The sequence below is a fragment of the Magnolia sinica genome, chromosome 18 (genome assembly GCF_029962835.1).
Source record: "Magnolia sinica isolate HGM2019 chromosome 18, MsV1, whole genome shotgun sequence".
NCBI classification, from domain to species: domain Eukaryota; kingdom Viridiplantae; phylum Streptophyta; class Magnoliopsida; order Magnoliales; family Magnoliaceae; genus Magnolia; species Magnolia sinica.
The window spans coordinates 4,827,386-4,841,388 of NC_080590.1; the positions used below are offsets into that span (position 1 = coordinate 4,827,386).

A 14,003-nucleotide genomic window follows, 5' to 3' on the forward strand; every position below is an offset into this window, starting at 1 on the left:
TTTTGGTTATTTGGGTTTGGAAAAATTGGAGACTTTGGAATTTTATGTTCAGGATTTGGTGAAATTAGTTCAGGGTTTTTTTTGAAAAGGGAAGCAAAGGGAAGGGAAGAGCATTCGTAACGAACCAAGGGGGCCACTATACAAGGTGTGGTCGGTTTGGGCTTGGGATGGGTCGATTTAGGTTTTTTGGATGATAAGAACGAAGGAAAAAAAAAGGAAGATATGAAGGAAGAAAAGAAGAAGATGAGAGAAGATGATATCTTGTTGAGAAGAGAGAAAAATAGAAAAGATAACTAGGGAATTGTTTCCTGTGGTTTTGCACCACCAATCTAATCATAGGATGAAATTTTTTTGCTTAATCTCAAAGCAAAAGAAGGGAAATCTATTTCATTCATAATATGCATATTGACTAGGGTGGGGACGCCCAACCCTTTATACTATTAGAAGAGATATTTTACAAAAAAGTGCTCTCATATAAGATTCTCAATATAAAGACGTTTAAGAAATTAAAAGTTGTTCCGAACTCCCTAATCTCAACGCAAATATGAGCCATACAAAAAATAACGAAACATGTAAACAAACTAAACAACTAACTATTTTGTGGCCCCATGGGGGTCCACGATCAAGATGTCCAATGACGATGATCCAACAGTTAAAATGGTCCGTGATCGAAATCCAACGGTCCGATCATCATGTCCACTCGAACTAATGGTCCGATGTGTCCATCAAGCTCATTTATGTAGCCTACGTGCATCTTCCCAATGTAGAGTATTCAAAGATGCATGAATATACACGCGGGGTCTTCAACGTGGCTAGGAATGTGAATTGGGCCAAGTGGGCCCCATGTAATGGTTGTCTAGCCATAAGGAGACTGGCTCATCCCTCCTCCTCTGGTATGGTGCTCGGATGTCCTTATTAGGAGGGATGGGCAGGCTTTAGATGTATGAAAAAGTATTAAAAGGTCAAGTTGAAACTTAAGGGCCTGTTTGGGCAGTGGTATTAAGCTGGATTAGATGGGATTGTATTACTAATCCCACTTTGGAATTCGGGATGTCATTTTTGGAAGGTGTGTGAGATGGGATCAAAATTAGCTTTAAATGCTTTGGAATATGGGCCTTGTATTAGAAAGGATTACGAGAATGCCTCTCAAAATTCGACATTGCTTTCCAAATTCATCTGAAACTCAAAACATACTGTGTCCATCCCGCCTTGCACTGTGCCAATCCAGCAAATAGGTGTGGGATCCACATTAGCAAGTTATGTGGGTCCCACCATGATGCATGGGATATATCCAGACCATCCATCCATTTTCCGATATCATTTTTTTTTTTTTTTTGAGAAGTGATGAAATATTATATTAAAGAAAAAAGAAAAGGATACAAGGAGAGTTGGCCCGCTGAGATAGCAAACCAACACTTGACAAAAGGCAAAAACAAAAGAAAACTAAAACAAGGCCAGAGGGGTAGTCTGCAGTCAATGGGAATCCCATTCCACTATGAGGAAATGAGCCCATCTGATAATAGACCCAACGATGTTAGACTTTCCTTCGAAACATCTCTGATTGCGTTCTTCCCAAATCGCCCACCACACTGCCGCTAACGATCTTCTCCAGACCTGGTTTTTCTGGATGCCAAAATCTGCCCCATGCCATGCTTTAAACAGATTGATTGGAGAATAGGGAAGAGCCCATGAAATATTGAACCAGGAGAATACTGCTGCCCATAATTGCATCGTTAGAGGGCAATGAATAAAGAGATGGTTCACCGATTCTGCTCTGCCATACAACAAAGGCAGATATTATGAATGCACATGCCTCTTTTCCTAAGATTGTCTACTGTCAAAACTCTTCTGTTACTGACCAACTAGCAGAAAATAGCAATCTTAGGCGGCTGTTTGTATCTCCACATGAGATTTGTGAAAAGAGCAGACGAAGGGCGAGGGTTGTTGGTGATTTTCCGATATCATTTTAGGGCATGGGCCCAAAAATTAGGCAGATCCAAAGCTCAAATGGACCACACCATAAAAAGCAATGGGGATTGAACGCATACCATCCAAAACTTCTTAGGGGCCAATATGATATTTGTGTTTTCCCTTCATCCAGTTCTTTGTGACCTCATGAACAAGTTGGATAGCAAATAAACATCACGGTGGGCCCTAGGAAGGTTTCAGTGGTGGGCGTCACTGTCCGTACTGCTTACTGGTGTGGTCCACATAAGCTCTGGATCTTCCTCATTTTTTGGCCCATGCCATAAAATGATCTCGCAAAAAGGATGGGCGGCACCGATATAACCCATGCATCACGGTGGGGACCACAAAACTTGTTGACGTCAACACACTAAGAAGGTCACGTCCGTGGCTTGTGATAGCTCCAAACAACGTATCCACGGATTGTGGATTTTGCTACATCCACATCCAATCCAAACGTAATTGAATTTAAATACTAGGATTTACTTTTTTTATACTTACATACCAAACATGGGATTAGAAAATATGGGATAAACCAAATCCACCGACAATACCTTACATTTGCATTTATTGCAACTTTTACAATTCCATCCACCTTAATCCCACCTAATACAGCTGCCCAAACGGGCCCTAAAGAACTGAGTACATTCAAATTTAGAGAAGATGAGAAAAAAAAGAAAAGAAATTCTTAGCCACATTGGTTCTATTGATAGGGATGAGAAAAAAGCACGCGAGGAAAGATTGATTGAGAGGGAAGGGTTAAAGATGAAACGTTTGACAGTTTTGAGGGTTGGAGCAATGTGGAGATAGAAGTCCAGGGTGACATGGTTGAGGGAAGGTCATAAAAACAAAGCATTTTTCACAAGATGGGCTAATGGCAGGTGTAGGATGAATCACATCCACAAGTTAATAATCGATGATGTACTTAAGATCAGAATCAGATTTGAGTTGCAATAGTCGAATTTGATTCCAAATTGAATTTCAAAGAGGGATGTTGAAACCCTCTTTTGGATGATTATCTTTTAAAATTCAGTATTCTATTAAAAAGAAAAGGAAAAAATAAATAATCTAAAGCTTCTTTGAACAAAGTAGCTGTTAAAGATTGTTTTGAATCCTCCATGGTGTTGGATGGTTTGGCAATTTGAGCTCAGGATGATTCTGAAAGATGAAGAAACTAAAGCATCTTGCTGACTACTTGAGAAGCTTCAAGCGGGTTTCTTCCCGCAAAATTGAAAGACACCAAACTGTGGGAACAAAGCACACGCGTTATCTTTTCAGCTAAGTCATTTATCCAGGCAATCACTTCTAGAGTCGGGGCCTTCGTCTTTTGGTTTAGTTTGGGATTTGGTATCCTTGTCCAGAGTTGCTGCATTTTCGTGGGTGCAGTAAGAGATAAATTGCTTACCCTCTATAACCCAAGGTATCCCGTATTGGTATCAGTTGGCGTAATGGTGCCCTCCGATACCGATACGGATACAGGGGTGTAAACGGCGATACGGGGGCGTAACGGTGCAAATTTTTTTTTTTTTTGCCAAAAAAATATGAAAAAATATGGATTAAATCCGGAATATTCTAAGCATTCCAAATATGCATTCATTTATAAATTGGAACATGTTTATGGTGGTGTAATGGTCCACTCTTTGGTAAGAAGTTGTATCGGACTGTCTGATTAATTTTTGAACCAGGTAACCTGAATTTGACTACAAAATTCATATATTTAATTTTCTAAATATCTAATTTATATACTTAACAATTTGATATCATTTCTCCCAATAGTTCTTTAAAAAAATGAAATTAAATTCAGGTAGATGGCGTTGCCAATTTGGGGCTGACTTGGAGGACCAATCTATGCCCCAAATCAGCCTCAAATTCATGCAATTTATTGCCATTATCCTACTTATGAATTGGTGGACATTTATTGGATAGTGAATCATGAAAAAAATCAAAAGGCCCTATTTAAAAAAATAAAAGTCCACAAATTAACAATTAAAACTATTCAAACAATTTGATTTTGGCATTGTGAGTTAGCAATTGCAGTCCATAATTTAATTGGTAAATTTTAAGTTAATATATGTCTCGTGTACAATTTTTTAAGGGCCCGAATTAGGCGGGACTCAGATTGTGAAGTGTAGCACACGTGTTAAAGTTTTTTGGGCCGCACCCGTGATGAATGTGTTATATCCACACCGTCCATCAATTTTGCCAAATAATTTTAGGGCATGAGCCCAAAAAATGAGGCACATCCAAAGCTCAGGTGGACTACACCATAAGAAACAACAATAGTTAAACGTTCACCATTAAAAATTTATTAGGGGCTACAAAAGTTTTAGATCAAGTTGACGTGTGTTTTCCCTTCATCCATGTCAGTGTGACCCAATTAATATGTTAGATTGAAAATAAACATTACAGTGGACCCTAAGAAATTTTTAATGGTGAGCATTCTATAACCACTGTTTCCTATGGTGTGGTCCACCTGAGATTTGGATATTACTAATTTTTTGGATCTTGACCTAAAATGACGTGGCAAAATGGAGGGACCACATGGATAAAATGTATACATCATGGTGGGGCCCACTCGGGTCTGATCACGAGGTATGTGTTATATCTAAACCGTCCATTCATTTGACGAGCTCGTCTTAAGGCTTGAACAGATTGGATGGAAAATAAACGTTACGGTGGGCCCCATGAATTGTTTAACGGTGAAAATCATTATCTTTGCTGCTATTTTTGGTGTGGTCCAGACGATCTTTGGATATAATTCATTTTTTTGGTAGTGCTCTAAATTGATATCTGAAAATAGATGAACGGTCTAGATATAATAAATACATCACTGTGGAGCCCACGTAACTTTGATATCCTTTGAACCGTTCGTACAACTCGGAGCTCGAGGAGTGTCAGCGCTCGTCTTAGCATGACACGTACCTACAATAGCTAGCTGGTGTGTGGTACACTTGTGAATAAAAAAAGAAGGGAGAGAGAGGGAAACTGAAAAGAAAAAAGAGGGAAAGAAGAGAAGAAAAAAGAGGGAAAGAAGAGAGAGAGAGAGAGAGAGAGAGAGAGAGAGAGAGAGAGAAGAAGAAGAAGAAGAAGGACACCGCGGCCGCAACCGCAGCTGCCCAAGAAGAAGAAGAAGAAAAAGAAGAAGAAGGAGAAGAAGAAGAAGAAGAAGAAAAGAAAGAAAAAAAGGTAAGTTTTTTTTTTTTTTCCTTTCCTCCCAATCCTCGCCCATTTTTCAAGGCCTGTAACAGCCGTTATGGGTCCGTAATGGCTGTTATGGCCCGTAACAGCCGTTATGGTCACAAAATCGGGGGGTGCCCGTTTTGACCCCGTATCGCGTAACGGTGTCGGCCGTTACCGTTACTTATCGGCCAATACGGCTGTATTGTAACGGATACGGGACACCTTGCTATAACCTGAAGAGGATGTGTTTTACCTTCCGAATAGGTATGTAATGTGCAGTAATGAGGAGTGAAATGTGCATTATCTCTTCCTTCACTGGTTTGTGGTGAGCTCAGTATGGAGCGTTCTTTTATATAAATTCTGGATTTCGTACTTGCATCAGAATGGTTTGGGGAATTTTCAGCAACTGGGAAATGAAGGTGCTCCCATTTGCGTTAAACTTGGAAATTTAGATGGAAGAAATAACCGAGTCTTCAATGATGCATTGATTTCTGATCATTTCTAGGGGGGAAATTGAAGGAATCATTTCATGGGCGCATATCTCCCAACCTTAGTGGGACTTTAGAGTCCGATCTAAGAAATAAGAATTGGATGCTCATTGATTCCTCTGCATCACATAGTGATCTGATTTTATAGTGATTAGTTAAAAGTTTCCTTGACATCCTGTATAGGGGACATGCATTCATTGTTTGCTTAACTGTTGCAATCCATCTTCACTACAAGGTGTTCACACCCCAAGTATAGGGTTGTGATGTAAATAATCTTGGTAAGACCGAGGTTGAATCCACAGGGATTGAACCTTGTACGTATTCTGAAAGTAACTCGAACTAGAACTAGAATAAGATAAAATCTAAATCAGATGAATATGAGGGAATAATGGTGAAATAGTACGCTAAAACTTGTAGAATTCAAAGGTGGGAAACTAGGGATTCAGAGGATCCACTTGTAGAGATCAGGGAGATCTACGCTTGATTCACGAACTCAACTGGACTTCGAGTCCCATCTTCATCCAGCTGGAAGATATATCACTAAAGCTCAATCTGAACTTCCTCGATCTAGTTTTCAAAGAGGTGAAAGGTATAAGAATTAGAAATAATTCCATCACAAAACCATGCCCATGAGACAAAGCAAACAACAGAATTAAACCAATCCACAACCAATCAGAAAGATGTATGAATATTAGGAAGGATTCCATCATCCAACCATGTCCAAGGGGTAATGATGAACAACAGAGCTTCCTAACTTCACAATCAAATAACATAAAGGAAATACTCAAAGCTATCGTAGACTTATTGTAATCTTAGTCACAACAAACCATTAAAAACTAGAAGTGTTCCTATAATCAAACCAGAATCAAAATCTGTTTAGTCTAACAAGAATCAGAGCCGTAGGATCATTCCCATCACGCCACAAGCTTCACCTCTTAGCCCTAGCTAAGAGGTTTAGCCCGACATGAGTGGGATAGATCTCTCAGAAATCATTAAAAAAAAAACAAATAAAACTCTAAACAATTCTCTCTCTCTCTCCTTCTCTCTCTCTCTCACGTCTGAAGATTGAATGTCTCTCTCTCTCTCTCTCTCCTCTTTCTTTTATAGATGATGCAGTCGGCTACATGCATAGTCGGTGGAAAGAAATCACGCAATCAATCATGCGTGCGTAAGCTGGTTGTAAAAAAAAAACTTGCTTAAATCCTGTTTACATAGCCAAAACAACAGCCAGAAAATTTGCCCACTTTCCTTTCTGATCGGCGGGTAATCCTTCATGCCATGATCATATTTTTCGTCCCTGCAGGATGGACGGTGTCGATTTCTCATCCTGATCATGATGAGGGTCCACAACAGTCCGATGCTCATACTTTGCTTTTGCGCATTGCCTGATTGGAGGCTGCGTAATAGCGTGCGTACCTGCGCCACTGAGACGATTCCGGTCCACTTACTGGGAGATCATCCTCCAATCTACACCATTCACATTGTTGGCCATAGGATGATCCTTTGATGGGTCATCTTTCTGTTTCTGATCGTCCCATCCTTCAGCGTTCAATCAGCCAACCAAGACTCTGTTTTTATCAGTAGATTGACTCTCATTGCTTCTTGCGTTTGATCTATTCCTTTGGATGGTTCAGATTGTCGCTCACTGATTCCTGGCCCACCAAGATCCTTGTGTGAGCCTCTATAAAAACCGTTTGCGAAAGCTTGTTTACGCAGCTGCAAAGATTACGCAGCTAGCTGTGTTGCGCAACCGGAACGGCAGGAATCCTGCTGGCTTGGTGCGTGCACAACGATGCACTTCCAAAAAGGGAAAACGTCCCTATGGACAGTTCTGGATGACCAAACAGATGGACAATGTGGATTGTTTGGACATCCACTCACAGTGGCCCACAACTCCTCTAAATAGCTGCTGTCCCTTAATCTTGTAATGCAGAGGCCCTCCTTCGGCTGAGAACTGTGTGTTCGTACGTGCACCCCAACGTGTGCTCTTTACAGGGTTTTAATCTTCGGCGAACCCTTTCCATGATGGATGGTTTGGATCGTTTACGTGGGTCACGATGGTGGCCTACAGCGATCCGCAAGATGGTCTCTTGCGTCGGTTGCGGCAGAAAAACGGAGCTTTCCGTTTTGGCTGGGAGTCGGGTCAGCGTATGCTGATTGACTCCCCAGATTTAGGGCACCTTCTGTGCACGTGTGTTGTGCACACTTGCTCCATGGAAGTGGGTCCCGTCTTGATGTTTCGAGAAATCCGCTCTGTCCATCCGCTTTTCCAGCTCATTTAATGGGTTGAGACCAAAAGTGGAGCATATCCAGATATCAGGTGGGCCCCAGTTTGACAATTTATGGACTGATCTGTCCGTTGGGCCACTTCCACAAGGATTCAATGGTTGAAATTCGACATGTATGGTTAATTTATGGTCCTTAGGCCATATATGAAATTTCGAACCGAACGGATGGTGGGAACCCTGTGATCTTGCATTCTGTACGACTTTCAGGCCTCTTTAGTGTGACACACATGATTTTCTTGAATCTCGGCCGTGTAAAATCATCGATCTCGGTCCCCTGGAGTCTGTTCCTTGCCTTGGTGATTCCTGAGCGTTAAATCCATGCTTTTAGCATCGTTTTCAGTTCATGCTCGTAAATTCACCTTGCATCACAAACACGATTAAAATAAGGTGTTAAACAGTATCATGTTTGCAAAATCGAGTAATAATTGGGGTCTAATATGCAATATTTGACCCTCAACACAACCAACTCCCAACCAACATTTTGCTAGTCCCGAGCAACGTATGCGAAAAAAAATAAATTGAGAATTACAGGATAATTTCTAAAAACTCGAGTGATTTTGGAAAACAATCCAGATACTAGAAGTCTAAGATTCATGAATGTTGGGTAGTATCTTCTCCTGGACTCAAGCGCATAGTAAACCTCATAATCAAGTTCGAAGTATTAATCCATTAATTAGAAAAATTCTAAACATTAAGATCCATGGGTGTATAGTGTAATCTTGCTTATCAACCTTAAGATTCACTTCTCTATTTCATGAAATCATTGGTAACCAATAAGAGAATTCATGAAAAACCTGCCTCATAGATCATCCTACCAACTTTTGAATTTTCCATTAAAAGTAATGCCAAGGAGGGAATAAAATCCTCACCTATAGGGAGCAAACCTATGGTGAAGACCAGTCGCCCAACATTTTCCGAATGTCAACCGTGGGGAATTGAACCTTCACCTATAGGGAGCATACCTATGGTGAAGGCCATTCGCCCAACCCTTTCAATTCTTCTTTATAAACATGATGGTAAAATTTCTCAGGCTGGTTCCTTTCATGCTTAGTGATTACCAAGTTAATCCTTTAATATCGAACTGAAAGCTTCATGTGTAAGCGAGATGTGGCATGTGAAATCATGACTCAATCAATGTTTACAATTTCTAATCGTGGATTAATAACTCGAACTTAACTGTGAAATTTAACAGATAACTGAATCCAAGAGTCATAAATTACCAACATCACGTATCTTATAATTCTAAATCAACGACAGTCGTCAAAATCACTTTGAATGCACAAGAATATCCACAATTTGCTCAAAACCAAGAAAATACTGATTAGGTGACCTAATCGCCCGCTTCCAACCTAAAATCTACATTGTTCTCAATGTAAAAAGAAATAAGCATGCAATGCATATGAGACAACGGAAGTAAAAGAGGAGAGATGGAAAGATAGTACCTGGATGAAAGAATCAAGAGACTTTTCCACAAAGATCTCAGCATGAAAGCAAGTTAGCACAAGAGAGAAACCAACAAAAGCAAACTATCCTAAAACAATGTAGAAAGCAAACTAACCTAATGGCATAAAACCGACAAATTTCTCGACAAAGTGTGTCATGCATTGTATTACCCATACAGTTCGTTATCAAAAATAGGGATGGCAATGGGCTGGGCTAGGCTACTCCCGGGCGCGACACTTAAGATCGGAGGCCTGAACCTGGTCCAAGCCCAGCATGGGCCTAGCATAGCAGGCCAAACCTGATGCAGAATAATTTTGGCTGGACCCAAGCCCAAAATGATCCGATCCGATCCGACCTGGCCTGAAAGTTGATAAAATCCCTATTTCCCCATTTGGGTATTCCCAATCTATCCATTTATCAAGTGGGCCACACATGTACAAAAATAAACGTTTTAAAGGAACGAAGCCAATGTTCCTCATCATCATTGAATTTCAAAATAGTTATTTGGAATATTATTTGTATCTCAGAATTGATATACATTAGTCGGATTGTGTAAATATCTCATTTCAGATCACGTGGACAGTGCTTAATCTTCTTGTTATGGAGTCAACATGATTTGACATTATGTTCTTTGTTTCGGAGTTGTCCAGCGTGCAGTTTCATTGTCATTGGCCGAGGAAGCAGAAACGGCTGTATTTCCAAGGTCAGGGGTTACCTTACAAGACACAGTCTATCACCTTGAAAACGCTCACCACTTCTATTAAGAATTGTTTTATTTACAAACAGTATAAGAAAGGGCATGCGTAATTCTAATTTAGAAAGTTCAATAGAAAGTGTTCAAGGAGACAAAAGGTTAGAATTCTTTAATGTAATGGACTTGAATTGACAAAAGGTTATCTCAGAGACATTAAGAGGAAAAAATGGAAATCAAGAGAGAATGTTTTCATGTCCTTGGCAGTCAATATCTTTATGTTGCATAAACAAAATACATTTTGATTTTCATCTGCAATTAAGCAGATATATATATATATAATAATGAATTTTGAAGGTCCATGTTTTTTGTGGTTGCCTAAGGCCATTCTTTTACTTTGTTTGTCCTTCCTTTATGTAGAGAGGGTGCAAGAGTTTCTTATGGCCTTAGTTGGGCTCTTGCTGGAAGAGGTGTAATTGTGAAGGATAAAGCTTTTCACAACTTAAAGTCTACTGAGCTACAACAGAAGGGTGCAACCAGTGCAGGTAGCAAGTTCATTATTGCTTTTACTTTTTAATTCTTTCAAATCCTATTGCTTCTCTTGCTGTTCATTGACTCCTTTGTGATTTACTTTCGGCTTTATATAGAGCGATTGTCTGGTCTTCCTATTCACATTAGAGGAAATGCCACAGAAGGTGCTTCAGAAATTACGAAGGCACAATTCAGCAAACTTTTGAAACAGGTAGTAGCTCAGTGTTTGTGATATCTTAGTTTTTCCTTGTATGAAGATTTTCTTGTAGCGTAATCTTATTCTAATCATGTTTCATATTCATTGATTAGGAATGCACATTATCTAACCCACTATTGCAATATGACCTCAATATTTTGTGTTTTCTCTTGAAAGATAAACAAAACTTTAGTAAATAAAATCAAAGAGGGAACGACAATCCTCTATGCTAGCGTTCTCTTTCCAATGTATCAGCAAATGATATGGCAGAAAGATTACATTGCACTGTTGGGTTTTGCGTCTTCTATACTTGGGGCTGAGGATGCATCAATTATTCAGTCATATTGGCTTCCCTTTTCATTCCACCCAAGAAAGAGCATTAACACTCAGCATGTGGGCAACTTGTTTGGAAACATGGCATTCTTAGCTATTATTTGCTAATCAGCTAATTGATATGGTGGGAAGATTATTGCACCAACATTGCATAGAGTCATATTTGCATCTCATAAACTTTGGATTCAGATGCATTACATTTTCGTCCTCATTGGCCATGCATTACTCCTCTCACCTGAGAAAGAATGCTCAACATGTGGGGAACTTGTTTGGGACCATGGCATGGTTGATGGTTAGCAATTATATAGTGATACTAGGAATTCACCACAGTCAATCATACATGTTTTTCTTGTGATTGTCTGGACACACACCAAGAATTGCAACTTGTGCTTGTGCATTGCTTGCTATTTAATTCTAGTTTGCAGTAGCATGTCTTTTGAAATATGCATGGCTCTCTTGTTTGACATATTGTAGATTATTTATGCCATATCCATGTAGCTTTAAATTGATTTAGTCTTTGAGGATTCCATTTATAACATAACGGTTTAGGAAAATTAGTAAATGAAGAATGACAACAGCTAGATTTTGTCAACCTTCTAGCCATTTCTTTCATTTTCTCTAGATTGAAATTTACCTGTTGTAGAGATCTGGAGACATTCCAGCCCTCTTCTCATGTTTTGCCTGTGGTTGCTAAAAGCAGCAAAAGATGCATTTTCAATGAAAAGAATTCACAATTGTTTTTCAAGAATGATGTTGTCATTATTCTCTTAAACCTCCCAAAAGCTGCCATTACTTGATATGTCTGAAAACCTTATCGTTGTTCTTACAATGTCTAATTAAGTAGCTCCAATCAATACAAGATTCATCTCTTTAATTTGCATCCATTTCTAGACCAGACACTATCCTTGATTTGTTTCCAAATCTGGAAGAAAAGATGGTGATCCTTGTTAAATTCTGCAGCACATTAGTAAGTCTTTGAGAAGATGCCAAATGTCTCCATCAGTCCCTAGCGAACTTTGATAGTAAAAAAATAATCATGCTTGTGAGCTTGCAGTGTTCTAAATAAACATTGCTGGTGTTCTTCAGCCATTGAATGTTGTGGGGTTTATCCTTGAGAGAGAGTTCTAATACTAGGTGTCTGCATCACTGAAGTTGATCTTGGGCCATTTATTGATCATTTTGCTTGCTACCCTGCTATTTTTTAACGCATTTTTTTCTTCTTCTTGTTCTAGGTCACTTCTCACATTTCATCCATCTCAAATGTCTTTGTTCATGATGGTGCTGTTGGTTCATATGCAAAATGCGATGCAAAAGTCCGTATCATAAGTGATAGCCCGACTGCTGTATTTTCACTTTCCAATGTTCTTTGGACAACCTCTACTCGAGCAGTTTCCCATGATTCTTGCCCTCTGACTGTTTATGTTGCTACCTCTATGAGGTTGTCTTCAGTTCCCCTTTTATACATTTTATTATGGAATGTCTGACAGTTCTCTTTTTGTGTTAGTTATAAGGATATATTTGGAAATGTCCTTTGTGATATATCTTCCTACGATTTCTTATTTGAAGTCTTCAGAAATTCTTTTATGCACAAGGGCTACATATCTCAGGTATATCTTTTTAGCATGGACTGAGTTGATTGACATGCATCCATAATCGGTCTTAAACTGTGGACTGAGAAGGGTTTAATATACCGCTTCCTTCTTTTTATATGCTATCAATGTATGATCAGCACCATTTTCATATCCTTCTCCCAACTATATGCGTTCACTTTTATGAATTCTGGTTTGCCAATCAATCCGACCCAAAGCTCTATTCTTGATAATTAAACAAGCCTTCATGTCAGTTCTCACCACCTCAATCAAAATATTTTCAGATGTCTCTTTCATACTCTTTTCAGACCCTTCAGCCCTAATCAATCTTCCCCTACTAGACCCTCCATCGCCTTCATTGCACACGATCAAACCATCTCAATATGCTGTCCAATATCCTAGTCTTCTCACATATGCATCTCAATACCCTCCACCTCTCCCAAACGTAAATCTCTGATCATGTTGCTTTATAACTACCAACACTCTTCCCCCATATAGTGTGGTAAGGACTTGTCCTTAGTTTTATGGTCTTGCAATGATAACAAAACACTCTAGAGGCACATACGCACTTCATTGACTGATCTCTAAGTCTATTGGAAGATCCTCATTAATTTCCCCATCCTTTTGAACAACAGAGCCAAGGTAAGAAATGCATTGCTTTTCGTAATCTCTTGACCATGGATTTTAACTAAAGCCTTTCTATAAATTTTCTTACTAAAGTTGCATTCCAAATGCTCTGGCTTGGTTTTGTTTATATTTATGTCTCTAGTCTCTGAAGCCTTCCTCCAAACCTTCAATTGCACAAGCAGTTAATTCATTCACTTTGACAAGTGCAAAAAGGTGAGGGCTTAATATCCCCGATGAAAGTTCCATTGCCACTTGGAACTCATCATTCTCACTCTTGCAAGGTGTTGTCATACGTCTTTAATGATGTTGAAAGATCCTCCTAGAACCCCTTTTTGTGGATTGCCCACGACATGACCTCCTTAAGTATTGTATCTTATGCTTCCTCAAGACCTATAAAAAAGCATGTTTAGATTTCTCCTCGTATCTCTGCACTTTTCGCCGATTGCTGAATTAGAAAAGTATCAACAATAGTTGATTTCACTAGCATTAATTGTAGACACTCCACCTCAGGCTGATAAACTGATTGAGTTTGAACCAATGGATGGTTCACCAAATGATGTAGGACAATTAACCACTTGCTCTAAAAGCTCGAACTGTTAGAGCATGGCAAATTAATCCCTTAATCTCATAGCCCAGGCCCCACATCTCATGAGTTAGGACCTCGGCCGAACC

The 14,003-nt window shown here is 39.4% G+C and overlaps 1 protein-coding gene across 1 annotated transcript in view; it reads left to right on the forward strand.

Annotated features, from left to right (window-relative positions):
• Positions 1–14,003, forward strand: part of LOC131233715 (uncharacterized) — a 32,041-nt gene that overhangs the window by 10,791 nt on the left and 7,247 nt on the right. The window contains exons 3-6 of the mRNA XM_058230501.1: positions 10,015–10,067; positions 10,476–10,600; positions 10,703–10,797; positions 12,348–12,553. Coding sequence (XP_058086484.1) covers positions 10,015–10,067; positions 10,476–10,600; positions 10,703–10,797; positions 12,348–12,553 — 479 coding nt within the window. The remainder of the gene's footprint in view (positions 1–10,014; positions 10,068–10,475; positions 10,601–10,702; positions 10,798–12,347; positions 12,554–14,003) is intronic.